This window comes from Lytechinus variegatus, chromosome 6 (assembly GCF_018143015.1).
Source record: "Lytechinus variegatus isolate NC3 chromosome 6, Lvar_3.0, whole genome shotgun sequence".
NCBI classification, from domain to species: Eukaryota; Metazoa; Echinodermata; class Echinoidea; order Temnopleuroida; family Toxopneustidae; genus Lytechinus; species Lytechinus variegatus.
Genome location: NC_054745.1, coordinates 34,869,462 through 34,884,450, shown reverse-complemented (window position 1 = coordinate 34,884,450; position 14,989 = coordinate 34,869,462). Strand labels below are relative to the sequence as shown.

General features: G+C 34.9%; 2 protein-coding genes across 2 annotated transcripts; both read left to right on the top strand.

Moving 5' to 3' along the window:
- The first annotated feature begins 242 nt into the window (after positions 1-242).
- On the top strand, positions 243-7,403 carry LOC121417760. Its single transcript, XM_041611493.1, has 8 exons — positions 243-274; positions 1,052-1,332; positions 1,784-1,799; positions 2,518-2,777; positions 2,970-3,077; positions 3,868-4,191; positions 5,806-6,054; positions 7,048-7,403. Exons 1-8 carry the CDS (start codon positions 243-245, stop codon positions 7,401-7,403), a joined length of 1,626 nt encoding a protein of 541 aa, XP_041467427.1.
- Positions 7,404-7,914: 511 nt separating this feature from the next.
- On the top strand, positions 7,915-13,663 carry LOC121416612. Its single transcript, XM_041610101.1, has 6 exons — positions 7,915-8,118; positions 8,732-8,866; positions 9,873-10,026; positions 11,147-11,180; positions 12,238-12,503; positions 13,054-13,663. Exons 1-6 carry the CDS (start codon positions 8,053-8,055, stop codon positions 13,113-13,115), a joined length of 717 nt encoding a protein of 238 aa, XP_041466035.1. The 5' UTR covers positions 7,915-8,052; the 3' UTR covers positions 13,116-13,663.
- The last annotated feature ends 1,326 nt before the right edge of the window (positions 13,664-14,989 follow it).

The following is a 14,989-nucleotide window of genomic DNA, read 5'->3' as shown; positions in this document are numbered from 1 at the left end:
GATTGCACACTACAGGTTCTACTCTTAAAAAACATTCAAAGCAAACTGAAACACATGATCGTTCTACCAGTGACATCACGTGATGAGGATCAAGATTTTGCGGTTACTATCATATTAACACAGAGTGGAAAAATCGATATTTCAATATCTATTGCCTTTGTCATTAGATGTTCAGGTAAAATTCCATATTGTCTGCTTTATTACGATTTATTGTTTTCGATATGAATTGTTTGTAATCTATGATGGAGACTAATACAACCTGGAAAGCAGAATTGTATGAAATCAAGCCGCAGGTTTGGTCAATGGTACTGCCTTTGGCGTTGAATCTTAGAACATTGCTACACTTTCAATATAATAATGGAAATATGATTATCCGCGAAGAGCTTGATGTCGTGACGTCGTACAATGCTTTACACGCCAATTATTAAAATTATCATGTTTCACAAGAAACAACGCAAAATAATGTTTCGGTTTATGTATGCTTCGATATTTGAATGAAATAGTTTATTAAAGGAAATGTAAATCATGTAACCCAACCAAGCTTATTAATAACATCAATTCTCAAACTTGTCTGGTATTTTGGGGCTGACGACGCAAAACGCCTAATTTGTTTATCAATCATCGTTCAAGTGACCAAGTACTATGATTTGTAATTTATATACTTTTTTGTTTCGACAGGTGAATTTGTTACCGAGTATTCAGTACAACCTTCTTCATTTGCCCTGTAAGTTATACGTTTAACTTTTGTTATATCCTTTCATACAACTCTCTTGTAAAACCCATAAAAATGGTGAACCTTAAATCATAGATTCGATATCCATTTCATTGATTAACGAAAACCGGCTTAAGGTCTGCCTTCGTATTCATATATTTATGAAACTATATGCTACGCAATTAATGTCTAGCTTTGCTCGCGGGGCTCACCGTCATGGAAGTGCCGAAGATGTCCCATAAAAAAAAACGAACTTTGGATTACGCCAAACAATCAATTAATAACTGATTTACATTTGACCAAAAGTACAATCTTTTATTTGATATATCGTGTTTCTAGGGTAGCTGACGAAATATCAAGGAGTGACCTCCAGGATATTGATGTCCAGTCCATTGCTGACAAGATGACAGTAAATCAGTATTACGATTTAGGAGTCGCTCTTGGGTTCCGAGTTCAACAGTTAGACATCATGGAATACAACCGGTTCCGAGACAGACAGCAGGCTTTCTATGACATGCTAACAAAATGGCGACAAACACAACCCTCTGGTCAAGAAGCAAAGAAAATCCTGCTCTCACTCATGAAATCCTTGGAGTCTTCTACCCAAGACCTAGAATTAGGTTTGCTCTCTATTAACTTACCAATTTGTCATTTTATTTTTCGTTCAATATTTCTAGAAATCTTAAAAATGCACGAAATTCAATAAAAAAGTCATTAAACACTCGTTATGGCTTATCACATTATGTTTATATTTTTCTACATCTTGTTTATATATCATGATTAACATATAAATTTAAATCTTGGATTTTAATCTTCGTTTCTTACTATATGTTACAGATCGGATAACTTATGGCAAAATCCCTGTCACGTACTCATCAATAAAGCGTTATATGATTTAATACCTCTGCCGTAACAAAATCCACCAAATTCAATTCCAGAGACATATCAGGCACGTTGGAACGAACATATTTTATCATACCATGCCTAGTAACCACAGATGAATTAACCTCTAACCCTTCCTATTTGTTTTCCACATGTACCTTCTTGTTTGGATTCATCTACATCTAAAAGATATCTCCTCTGTTGGGTGAGTCAGTGATGAGTTGGCCTAGTGTCGTTGCTACAAACATTATTTTGATCATGTTGTCATTCGATCGATGGAGAGAATCACAAATAGAACAATCGATGTAGCTGTGCCATCAAAGAACGAAATAAAAAGTTGTTTTACAATGAAAACGAAGACACTTTTGATATGAAGTTACGGCATTAATAAAGGGGACATTTGATAGATATCAGGAACATAAACGAAAAATGGTACCTGATAGAGATATACACAAGATATTTATTTTGTCTTTGCAAACTTGATTACAAAGAAATTTGTTTTCCACTGGTATAATTAGACATGCATGAACAAAATAAAACAAAGAAACAAATAAGTTACCCATGTATAAGCAGATATAAGAAAACATTTACAAAAGTTTGAGTCGTCCAGAAAACTTATCATAGTTATCATCCTTCAAATATTGTAATGATTATCATTAGCATTATTATTAATACCAGTGTTATAGTTATCATTATTATTATTATCACTACTATTACTTGTATATTATTATTATTAACAAGAAGCTTTCCGGGATATCAGTACATCATCGTCATTATTTCGCTGGGAACAGAGAGATTTCTTTTTAGCGTTGAGGTTTTGAATTGAATGTGCGTACATACCACAATCACATGTGAATTTAATTTTTTTAATAGATTTTTTGATGTATTCTTCTTGAAAAAAATATTTCCTTCACTTTCAACAGCGAAATCTCGGACAAGTTCCTTGTCGAATTCTCCCGGAAGATCAAAGGAAACAAGTTCTTCGTGATCGGAGAAAAGCTTGGTCTAACCAAAAGAGAGCTCGAACACATTCAGCATAAGAGCTTGTTTAATAGGAGAGATGCTAACATTCACATGCTTTCCGAGTGGAAAGCATCCCAAACTTCAGAAGATGAAGCTGTGAAGACTTTGAAACGTGTTTGGGAGTCCGTCCAGTCAGCTACAACTGTGAAGAATGAAGAAGGTAATAAAAACAAAGATTTGATAGCTTAATGTTAAACAATGCTTTTAAAAACCTAAAGACAATATTGACTCTGGAAAAGAATTATAAAACTACGTGGATACAACTCTAACAATCTAATGTGATCAATGGTTAAAAAGGAATACCATTATTTAGTTTTTATTCACATTTCTGGTAATCATGTATTTTTTTCAGATGAAGATGTTTCACATCAACCAAAGAAAATTCATGTAAAAAGGACCAGGTCAGAAGAAACTCATAGTGAGCCTGAAATGTTCGAGTCGATGTTTGATATAGGTGTAGGTGAGAATAGGATTATAATTGTAGCTATTAATACTGGTATCGCTGTAAGTATTACAATTATGATTTATTGTTATCATTATCATATTTATTGCTTAACCGTACTATTAATGCAAAGATTATATTGTCAAAATTCAACAGAATAATGGGAAAAAATACACGCACAAGTTTTAGTCATGGTAACGAGAAGGAATTGAATTCATTTAGTTGGAAAAAAATATGGCAAAACAGGATAATTGAAAAAAAAATCACTTAAAATGATAATATTATACCAAGTCATATTTTAGAATAACCAAGACAAATAATAAAACATTTATAGTACATTATTTGTATAATCTGAAGATAACAATCTTGCGGCCATTTGAAAGGGATAAAAAGAACCATCCCCGTAAACGTCCTCGCTTTGATTTTGAGTGTCACATGTTTGACCCCGATAATAGGGTGCAAAGCGATTGCAAAACATGTATATGATTATTGTCCATATTATTATTATTGTTGTTATTATTATTATTATTAGTAGTAGCAGTAGTAATACATATTATTATCATAAATATATTTACACGCACAATGACATACCAATATTGCATTCAATTCAAGTGAACTTTATTTTTTTTCCAATTAACATTTCATGATTTGTTCATATAAACATGATAAAGTATTAAAAATACATGCAAATGGTTCGTCTGACATGTCTGAACATAGCCCAAAGATTAAACAAATTTAATGAAATATCCTTGTCGGTGTACTTTCTGACACAACTTTACTTGAATTGAAATTACATGCATAATCTTAGATGACAGTTCAAGTAGAAGATCAGAGACGCAAAACTCAGAGTATCTTGAGGACCTCCAGCTACATGGTGGGCAACCAGAAGAAGAAGAAATAAGGATCATCGCTCTTCAAGTTACAAGTCTACCGTTGGCACGTGATCTCGGGAAAGCCCTTCGTGTTGGTGATGATATCATTGTTGGATTCATTGATCTATCGAGCCCTTCAGTGATTCGTAATGCGACATTGCAGGTCATCGATAGTTGGTTGGGAAATTTAAAAGAGGAAGAAAGGGAAGAAAAGCTCACTCGGCTTCTCTCAGAGTACAACATCTTAAATGCCAAAGCAGGTATGTTGAATCAAAGAGTAGCTATATAACATTTAATTACAGTTGAAACAAAATTGTCCCCACAGATGGAGTATACATGGGATACTTTGAGTTAAAGCGTCAAAGTACCGAAGTTCTTATTCACTTCCCGTCGTGGGATTTAATCTCGCCTGAAGCGTTAATATTCTTCAGCGATTTTTTTTTCTTCAATTAACCAATTTTGGACAGATGAAAGCATTAAAGGTCAGGTCCACCTCAGAAAAATGTTGATTTGGATTAGTAGAGAAAAATCAGACAAGCACAATGCTGAAAATTTCATCAAAATTGGATTTAAAATAAGAAAGTTATGACATTTCAAGGTTTCGTTTATTTTTAACAAAATAGTTATATGAACGAGCCAGTTACATCCAAATGATAGAGTCAATGATGTCACTCACTATTTATTTAGTTTTTTATTGTTTGAATTACACAATATTTCAACTTTTACGAATTTGACGATGAGGACCTCCTTGCCTGAACCACAAAATGTTAAAATAATGGAATACCATGTGTTCATAGAGGAATGAAACTTCTTTTCACATGACAATGACGAAAAAATAAAAATATTTCATATAACAAAATATAAAACAAATAGTGAGTGATGTCATCAGTTCTTCATTTGCATACCGACCGAGATGTGCATATAACTGTTTTGTGAAATGAAGTGAAGCTTTGAAATGCCATAGCTTTCTTATTTTACATCCGATTTTGATGAAATTTCCAATGTTATGCTTGTTAAAATTTTTCTCCTTTTATCCAAATTAAGTTTTTGTTGGGGTGGACTTGTCCTTTAAGGACCTCAACGATTTATTCCTGAAATCCTTGAAAGATTGACAGCTATTCTACTGGAACCAGTTTTACTATGTGTTATTAAAAAGCGCTAACAATCTTTGCGCCATGTCAAAAGTCCATGCAGCATTCTTTGTCGTTTTTTTTCGCCTCTGGGTTTTAGCCTCAACTTTTCTGCCTAGCGTTCCCTTGTCATCAAGGGAACGGCCGCCATCAAAGGCCCATTGATACCACAGGTCTTTTGTTCGGCTTTCCTGCCGATCTTGTCTTCTGTTGACAGACCGAAGTATTTATTTTAAATAGCTCCCTCTACGACCAAAACAAAAGCGTACCTTCAAAGCGAATACGCAGCACGATAAGTAACTTATGTAATGACGACAAATATCAAAGTGATAATACTAATAATCCACTCCTAATACATTACGAGGGCGTCTCTAAGGAATTTACAGACACAGTGGATCTTCTTGACCCAATGAAATGTACATACCTTTTCTACTCCATGGGGTGTATTTCAACAGGCGTTTTCAAATGTAGTTGCAAGGCTTACTACATAGACTTTCACATCCTATCTGATATAATTTAACACTTTGTTGGACATGATCTATCAGGACCTTTATTTTTATATAACTTAACACGCTTCCATGTAAACACCATATATTTTCTCTTTTTTCGATTAATCGACCAATCATTTAATAATTCCAGCAATTAAATGGTAAATGAATTCACGAGCGTTTTTAATACACATACTCATCAAAGTCACATTATGGCTATTTTTCTAAACAAAAAAAAACCGCACCTTTTTTACAGGTCGCAAGGAAATCTCCAAAATCCCACAATCCACTGGAGAGCTACTGCAGTTGTGTCAGCGAATAGACGTAAAAGCGTCTATTCTCGTGGAGATCATCAGTGGTGTGGTGACGTTTCATGCCCACGAGATCCGCCGTATTGCTCTGAAGATGTTAATAGAATGGCTTGACCAGGGCGGAACTAGAGAGAGACTCTTGGAAGTTGCTCAGGCTTTTCGTTTCAACGATGCCGTGCTCAAGATGGCAGAAGGTATTTTTGTGAAAATTATTTGTAACATAATATCAATAAATAGGTATAAAGTGATATTGTCAAGGAACAACAGATTAGGGCGACGAATAAAAGCTCTTCGAAATGGCAATCTTCAGAGAAACCTGTAGGAACACTTCTGGTTTCGACGGCGTTTCTTAAAGCTTCTGAAATATTTGGAGACCTGTTAAAGCACTTTGCGGTGCAGAACAGAGACGTTTCCGTAAGCAAAGCTGATCTTATCCAAGGTAAATTTCAAGTCAAATCTAATATCGCAATTTTTTCAATTTTAGTCATTCGTATCATAGCGCATATTTCTTTTTAACTTGGTTATTGTTTTGACCTACATTTTTAGGTATACAGAACGAACATCATCTTGACATCCCAATTTTAACAAGTCTGCCATTTTCTAGCTTATAGGCTCAATTCCTTGCCCAATATCACGAAATCATGGAGAATCTCAAGTTTTCATTAGTTATGATGATTTTAACGGTAATTTGCAAATTTGCCAACTCGTCCACTCACCACATGGTCAGTCTTCTTTCATGTAGTCTAATGCCATTCCATCTATCAACATTTCATCTGAGAACCATTTGGTCCAATCATCACTTCGTCTAATTAACATTTCGTCTTTGGCCAGTTGGTCTAATATGCATTTGATTTGTATTCATTTTGCACAATAAACACTGAGTCCAATTAGATCAAATGGTGTATGGACTAAATGGCTATTGGTCCAACTGGTTATTAGACGAAATTGTGAGTGGGCAAATTTGCATTTAGACCAAGTGGATGATGGACGAACTGATGGTAGACAAAATCATAATAGACGAGTTGGATATTGGACGAACTGCCATTAGACAAATTGCAAAATAAACCGATTTCGACTTTACGAAATAGGTCGAGTAAATCGAGATCGAGTACATTTACAATTAATATTACACAGTGTTACATGTACTGCCATCTTCTTAATGCAATATTATCACGTTTTCTTGATAGCCATGGGATCTAACTTCCCTCCTTTCATCTCTTATGGAATCGTGGATCATAGGGGAGTGAAACTGCTCCTGGATAAGCTAGGCATCACTGTAACTATCCCTGAAGGAGCCATACCGAAAGGGATGAGATCCGTGGCAACACTTCAAGTTCGAACGCAGGACAGTCCTAGAATACCTATACAGCAGGGTGAAGTCCTCATTACTCCTGTCATCGAGACTTCTCTCACACAAGAACTGATAAAGCCAGCCACGGTGGTAGTACAGCTTTGTACCAACCCCAACGTTCGTAGAGATGACTCCCCCGCTATCCTCTACACCAAAACAGGACCAGGTAACTATGCTTATTCGCAAATGTGAAAAGCGTCGCTGATTCTAAAATGCTTTAAGGTATTGGAAGATTTTTCCATTGGTATTATTGGCGAGGTATCGTGCGCGTAAAACATACAAAAAAATGCCTCAATGGATTTATTTTGACTGTATTAACATCGGCGACGCCTATATTAAGTGGATTCTGCGCTTACCAGCTTACAACCACTCCTACTTAGGACCTCTACTGGCAGCTTTCAATATCATAAACAACTATCATAACAAATAAACCATATATCTTGTAATGTGTATTTTGCTGACACTTTGGCATAGAGAAAATGCAAGTTTGAGTACTATATAAGTAAATATCTCTAAAGTAATGGAAAGTGGTTGCTGGGAAGGAAAGCACTCTTTGGAATTTTGGAATAAATTGATGGAGCCTTCAATAATTATCTGGGCCGCCTTCTAAGCGAAATTGAGAACTATTGAAAAATTTAAATTTTGAGATCTTATTGAGTAATGTTATACCTTTTTCTTTCAATTCAAAGGTTTCTTCGGTTGTAAACGCCTGACAAACCCCACATCCAAAATCTCAAGAAATGAGATAACTTTTCTCACTCGGCATCTACAAGTGTTTGCCCTGTCATCAAACAGTTTCCGGGGACTCCAGTTAAGATGTTCAATTTTTCAGCCAGTAGTCATGGATCCTACACAGAATCCAACTCTTCGCATTTACATACTGCATCCTTATATGCACTATGTACAGGTATATTATTTCACTAGTGAATCTGTTGCGGAAATATTAAAAGATATTCACGAAGGCTAAGTTGGCCTTTATTTTTGAGACTCAAAGACCGGGGCAAAGCGTGTACTCTAACAAACTTGATTGATTGGTTGTGTTTCTATCCCTTTTTAAAGGATAATGATAGGTTGCATCTGTGCTGTATTTTCTTCGAATTCTGATTTCTTCATCTTTATACTTGGTTCTTCTATTCGTTCTGTGATTTTTATGATAGTTTTTTTTTATTCTTGCTCTTTATCTCTCTTGTTGTCATTTCTTTCTTTATGTCGTTTTGCTTTTATTAATTTTCATCTATGGACATATAATCTCTTCGTTTCTTATCCACATTTTATTGCACCTATTAGGCCTGTTCCTTAAACCTTTATCATTTTAAGGATTTATAAAATCGCAAGATTTATCCAATAAAGCAGACTTTTATTTTATATCCTCCAAATATATCCGTTCCATGGCATTCATATTTCTATGATGTAATGATTGATTGAAAAAAGTGCCATGCCTTTTTTTTTGGGGGGGGGGTGTGACTCCAGAAACTGTAAATAGACTTACAGGAAACACCTTACACACGATTTGATTTCAGGATATAGTGAGATCAGAGAAGTGTTCGCCTGTCGCCTACTGTCAAGTCATGGAAGAGTTAAAGTTCTATATAGATTCAACAACAAGAGACCTAAGAATCGTTTGCCGCATCGGAACTGCAAGGCTCAAAAGAATGGTGATAATTTTTGTCAAATTTGATTGTCATGCTAATGTGCGTTGGAAGATGTCTAACAATAGTAGATGTATATTACATTATTATATTGTATAACATTGTACTCGTAGAATTGATAGAAATTGAATAATGAAAGACAATCCTTATATAAAAGTCAATTTACCCGAAGGTAGACAAATGAGTTCCCTAGCTAACACGTTGGCTAAGTTATCCCTTAACGCACTTTTTTGTACGTTAACGTTATGTATCGATATGGTCTAAATTGGTTGAATGGTTATTGAGCGTTTTATTCTTTCACAAATGACACTTACAGAAGTAGTTAATGAAAATGGAATTGACTTTAAATTAGAGATACTGTAAACATGCACAATTGAAACCTGTCGGGTGCAAAGTTTGAAATAGAGCATATAATTTTATTTTCATGTATCTTTTGACCACTGCTCCAACTGTCAAATGCCCACACCATCGCATGGGTCACGGAAGGAATTTAATAATTGGAGGTCGGGCTGACCAATTTGATGGGAATTTTTATTCTTTTATTCATGAACTATCATTATATCCGGACCACCATCATTATCACCATAATTATCACCACTGTCATCACAATAGTCATCATCACCATTATCATCTTCATCACCAATTTACCATCATCATTACCATCATTACCATCATTAAAATTATTATCAATATTCTATCGACACGATTTTCATCATCGCTAACAATGAATCATGATCATGATAATTATCATCATCACCATCCATTATTATCGCAATATTCATCATCATTGTCATCATCATCATTATAGCCACCATCATCATTATCATCAATCATCCAAACATCATGATATTCATCGTGACAAAGATTATTATTGGTATATTTACCATTATCTTGGTTTTGGCATCTTGAAGAAATTATGTTCTTCTCTTCCTTCTGGATCTCCCTTTTTTCATAATGACTAATTTTCTTAATTCATAACTCAATTATGAAATCTTACTACTCACCTTTGAAGATACCGATTAAAGGTATACTTTGTGGAAAGGTCAACCATGTAGACTTCGAGCTTCAGTTCACTCCCAAGGAGAAAGGAAAGAAGAAAGTCGAGATGACCATTCAGGAAGGGTCAATAATATATGCAGAAAGCAAGTTCGAGACGTCAATAGAAGGTAAACACATGAATGAAACAAAATCAGCATTTTTACGTGATTAAATAAAGTAAAAAAAAATGTATGATCAAATTTAGTAGTAAATCTAACTCTACTTCTAAGTAACACCTCTTAAGACATACAATGTACTTGTAAACGCGCTATGTTGATGGGCCACATATTTTTGACACCCCTTCTTCTCTCCCCTCTGTAGAAAAAAACAATCATTATCGTTCTTGTATTCTATGTTGTCCACATATTCAAATACGATCGAAGAATAAATTGTTCACGGGAAATGAGCTGTATTTATTTTATTTCGAAAAGCGAGAGAATTATATCTGGCAGTTATTCCCTTATACTGCTTGTATACATGTATATGGAAATGCTCTTCTTTTTAATATAACCTCACGCAATGTTAATAAACTTCAGTATGCTCAGAATACAGCTGCCAGGGTTTTAACTGGTACTTCAAAATATCAACACATCTCACCAATTCTCCAAAAGTTACATTAGTTGCCAATCCGGAAGCGTATAGAATTTAAAATACTTCTTCTCACTTGGAAAGTTTTTAATGGTTTGGCACCAAAATATCTACAAGACCTTGTCACGCCTTATGCACCAGCTAGAAGCCTGAGATCATCACACCAGCAACTTCTTAAGACTCCATAGACACGTGTAGCATATGGTGCACGAGCTTTCTCTGCCTCAGCACCTTCTCTCTGGAATAATTTGCCATTAAATTTAAGAATTATACAATCACTGGAGACCTTTAAATCCAAACTGAAATCTTATCTTTAAGATAACAGTATTAGTTATCAGTATTAGTTATTGGCACTTTGACACTCATCCAAACTTTCTCATTCTTTCTTTTCTTGTGCGCCTCGGAATATAATATTTCTAGATAGATGGCGCTATATAAATGCCTATTATTATTATTATTATTATTATATTAGGTCAAATGTTTCCCCCTTGTCACATCTTTTTATTCATCTCTTTTGCTATGTGACGATGTGGGGATTCCGATTTTCAACATATTTTAAAGTAGTGTAGTTACTTTCTGTTAAAAGATTATGTCTGAAATACTTTTCAATTCTCAATTTTCCAAGCTTTATGTTGCTTTCTTATTCGTTGTTTGATACAGATGTACCAGATTATACACGAGATCAAAAGGATTCGTAAGTTCATAACGTTACCGTTGAATAATTTACTTCGGTATATCATTTCGAATGAATTCGGTAAACGATGGTTCTTTACTGATATCAAACAATTATATTATATCGGATGGCTCAAAATGGAAAACCAGAAATATTCCAAGAGTTTGGGCGAATTTGGGAATATTGGTCTACTTTGAGGCGCGATAGCTCAGTCGGGGAACGGGGGTTTTAGATTCCAGTGACCCGGGTTCGATTTCCACTTCGTGCGCTAGAGTGCCCTTTGGAAAGGTATTCATACTCATTACCAGGTTTCTCGGAGAGGAACTTAACCCGTCGGTCCTCTAATTGCTCGTTTCTTACCAAGTAGGTAAAAATCAACACCTTTTAAATAGTGAACATTTTGGGCATTCGATAAAATAAAGACATGCAATATGATTAATAACTAACCCCCCCCCCCAACAAAAAGAGGGAGAAATTTGATTGAACAATTTACATCACTATCAAGGTTGAATTTGGTCGTTGACTTGCAAGTTACGTGTAGATCAGAATGGCGTCGTTGAGTGCCATTGTGGTCTACGTTGCGCGTTACATAGCTTTCATTGTACGCGTTGTATATGTTACGCATTCGCTAGGGCAATATGGTTGTTTTAAGGCCAATTATGTTCCCCGAAAGAAAAGCCTGTCAATATTTTTTATCATTATCAAAATTAGACATTGTGGCCTTGTGATGCACTGGATCCAGCGTTGTCTCAATTTGATTAACATTGGGACATGTACATGTATGCTGACGCGTAGAGTACGCAGTTGTTAGCTCTGCCTTATTGCCTGCTACATTTCCACGCATTTTCTCATTGAGAGGGCAATAAATTGGGTCCGTGGATAAACAATTGGAAACATTTGATCACAGTCATAAGCAGGCAATACTGAATTATAGTTTCCCTGCTCAGATGTCTGATACGGTTAATACTACAATATATCTATCGACAGCAGGCAATGTGTCTTAGGTAACTTTATAAATGCATTGAATGTTACCAAAATGTGGTTAATGTAATTTACATACTATTCCATCTACTTGTAGACATGGTCAATTGCAGTGTGTACCTGACAGCATTCTAAAGATCCTGGCAGAAGAAATCCGATCACCGAAAGAATTGAAGTCCCTTGCCTACCAGCTTGGATTCTCTCCATCAGCTACAAAGAAATACCTCAACCAACCTGAGTTATCCATGGAGATGCTTCGAAAGTGGAGGCGCCGGGTTCGACCAAGTCAACAGATTGACGAGCTTCATCTAGCCTTGAAAAATGCTGGACTAGGACAGTCAGCAGAAATCTTCTTACCTGAACGTAAGTAGGCCATTTTGATTTATAAATTCGTAGCACATAGTCAAGAATTTATATCAGTACCATGCTACATTAATCTCATTTTGATTTTAACAAATTCCAAGCCCTCAAGTCTAACACAGTCTATTTAAAAGCTGAGGATGATTCGCATAAAGCAGCAAAGTTGTACACCTTTTAGTTGACACGGCATTTGCTCATGCAACAATTGTTCTGGGATTAATTTTACAGGGCTAAAGTAGTAGAGTTTAAATAGGGTTTTATGTAAGTTTAGAGTTAAGATAGGGTAAAGTGTTAAACACAAGGTTTAAGTTGGTCATTCGCTTAGTGTGTGGAATGTAGAACGAAGCAATATCATTGTCGCAAGAGCAAAGGCCAAGGAGCAAATTTGAATCATGAATTCAATATTTTTTATCGCACACAATGACACTTTTACCACTTACATTTTCATTGCCGTGTGGTTTATATAAGAGTGACCCCCCCCCCTAAAAAGCAAATAACTCAAGTATTCCTTATTTTTTCTTTTCGTTTGTTCCCATCAACAATGTTGTTATAGTGATCACAACATCGAAGGCGCACTTTTCACATACCCGAAAATTATGGGAGTCAAAGAAGTAACAGATATCCCCCACGAGAATTATGCAGAGAGCTGAACGAGATTGATGAGAGCTGAGGTACTGACAACTGTACGATGAAACGCCCAAGGAGTTCTTCGTGTTTACGATTTGAAACATTCACTAAATAACGTCGTGCATTATATACGACTGATTTTATTTCATATTTGTAGAAAAGCGGTGATATTTACTGCAAAGTGTTAATTAAAAAAATTGTATGCTAATATGACAGAGAACAAGAATATATCACAATTTCAATTAGATGATATAAAAAGGGGTTTCTGATTGATCAAATAATCTCAGCATTCCCCGTTGTATGCTTACTAGCCTTTGATAAACCAATACAACGATGTACTGCTTTTTCTTCCAAACAATCGTGTTTTTTTATTAAATTGTTTAGTCATAAACCACATATGCCATCATACTATTTACACGTTATATTGATATTGTCGTGCAACCTACATTAAGTATTATTTTGCTTATCTGGCAACATCATAGCCGATATTTCTCTTTATTCCGTTGGTCGATCCTAAATCGTTCTTCTTGTGTGTGTGTTTTTTAAATATATTCTTCCTGTATTGAAAAAAAAAACAACAACTAATGATTAATATTTGTTTTGTATGATTTAAATTTTGAGAATACATTATCACCAACATTTCAGGAACTAAATAGGGTTATCGAAAACCCGTCCCTTATGGATTTTAACATTATATGTAATATAATTTATTGTATATAGCCCCAACTTTATCTAGTAGTTTTTACCATTCTCTCTTTTCAGTAAGCCTACTGCGATACAGTTATATACCATGACTATAAATTCTAACATTTACACAGATTAGACCTACACGTATTTGCATTCTGTAGTTTGCACCCAACCCTCCCTCTTGTGTAGATTCTAGTCCATATGCCATGTATGTACAGCTTTTTGTTAAGTCTACAGTGTACATATTGTCTATGGTGAATTTATGTTGCAGTCTTTGTCATATTACTTTACATTGTATCATAATTATCATGGTTATAATATACATATTATGAAGGCCGATATGATTATTTCATTCATGATCTTTTTTTTACACTGAGCCTAGGGTTATTTCCAGCGGCTCGTAACACAAAGCTTAGCAATAATCGCAGGTACACTTTTCTACGTTTAATTCCATTGACTACAATACATAATCAGTCATGAAAATCAAGCTTAGGATTAATCGCTTACCTTTGTGTTACGTGACCCAGATCTTTCGCATTTGCTTTGTTCGAGTCCGTATGTACAGCCTTATTGTAGTCAGCAGTTTCTTCGTTTAATTCATATATCTCACTTTGTTTTATAATATACACATTTTGTATGGAGACGTGATTCCTTTATTATTCATTACTTTTCTACAATTAGCCTCAATGAGTTTCTTTCTTGATCTCACCATGATTTAGCCAAGAATAGTAATTACAACAATGCAAAATTGCAAAATTGTATATACAAGCAAACGTTTGTAAAGTTTTGTGAAGGTTAATTTGCAGATTTTGTTTATATCTGCAGTATTATACAAGAGAATCTTTGCAATTAAGGCGAGCACCATGATAGTCTATGGAAGTATTTAAAAAAATATAATTACACCGCTGCTATTATTATTTAAGCGTAATATTAAGTTTGTCTCCAGATGGCATCATGATCTAGCTAAGAATATAAACTGAATTGTAGTTTACTTTCATTTGCAGATTTTGTTTATATCTGTAGTTTATCTATAATCAAATTAATCTTTACTAGTCGAGCACCATTATAGTCTATATGGATATTATATATAGATTCACAATATGATCATTACTAAGTATGTTTCATGATTTTATCATGATTTCGCCATGTTAGCTATGATAATTGCAACTTAAGTG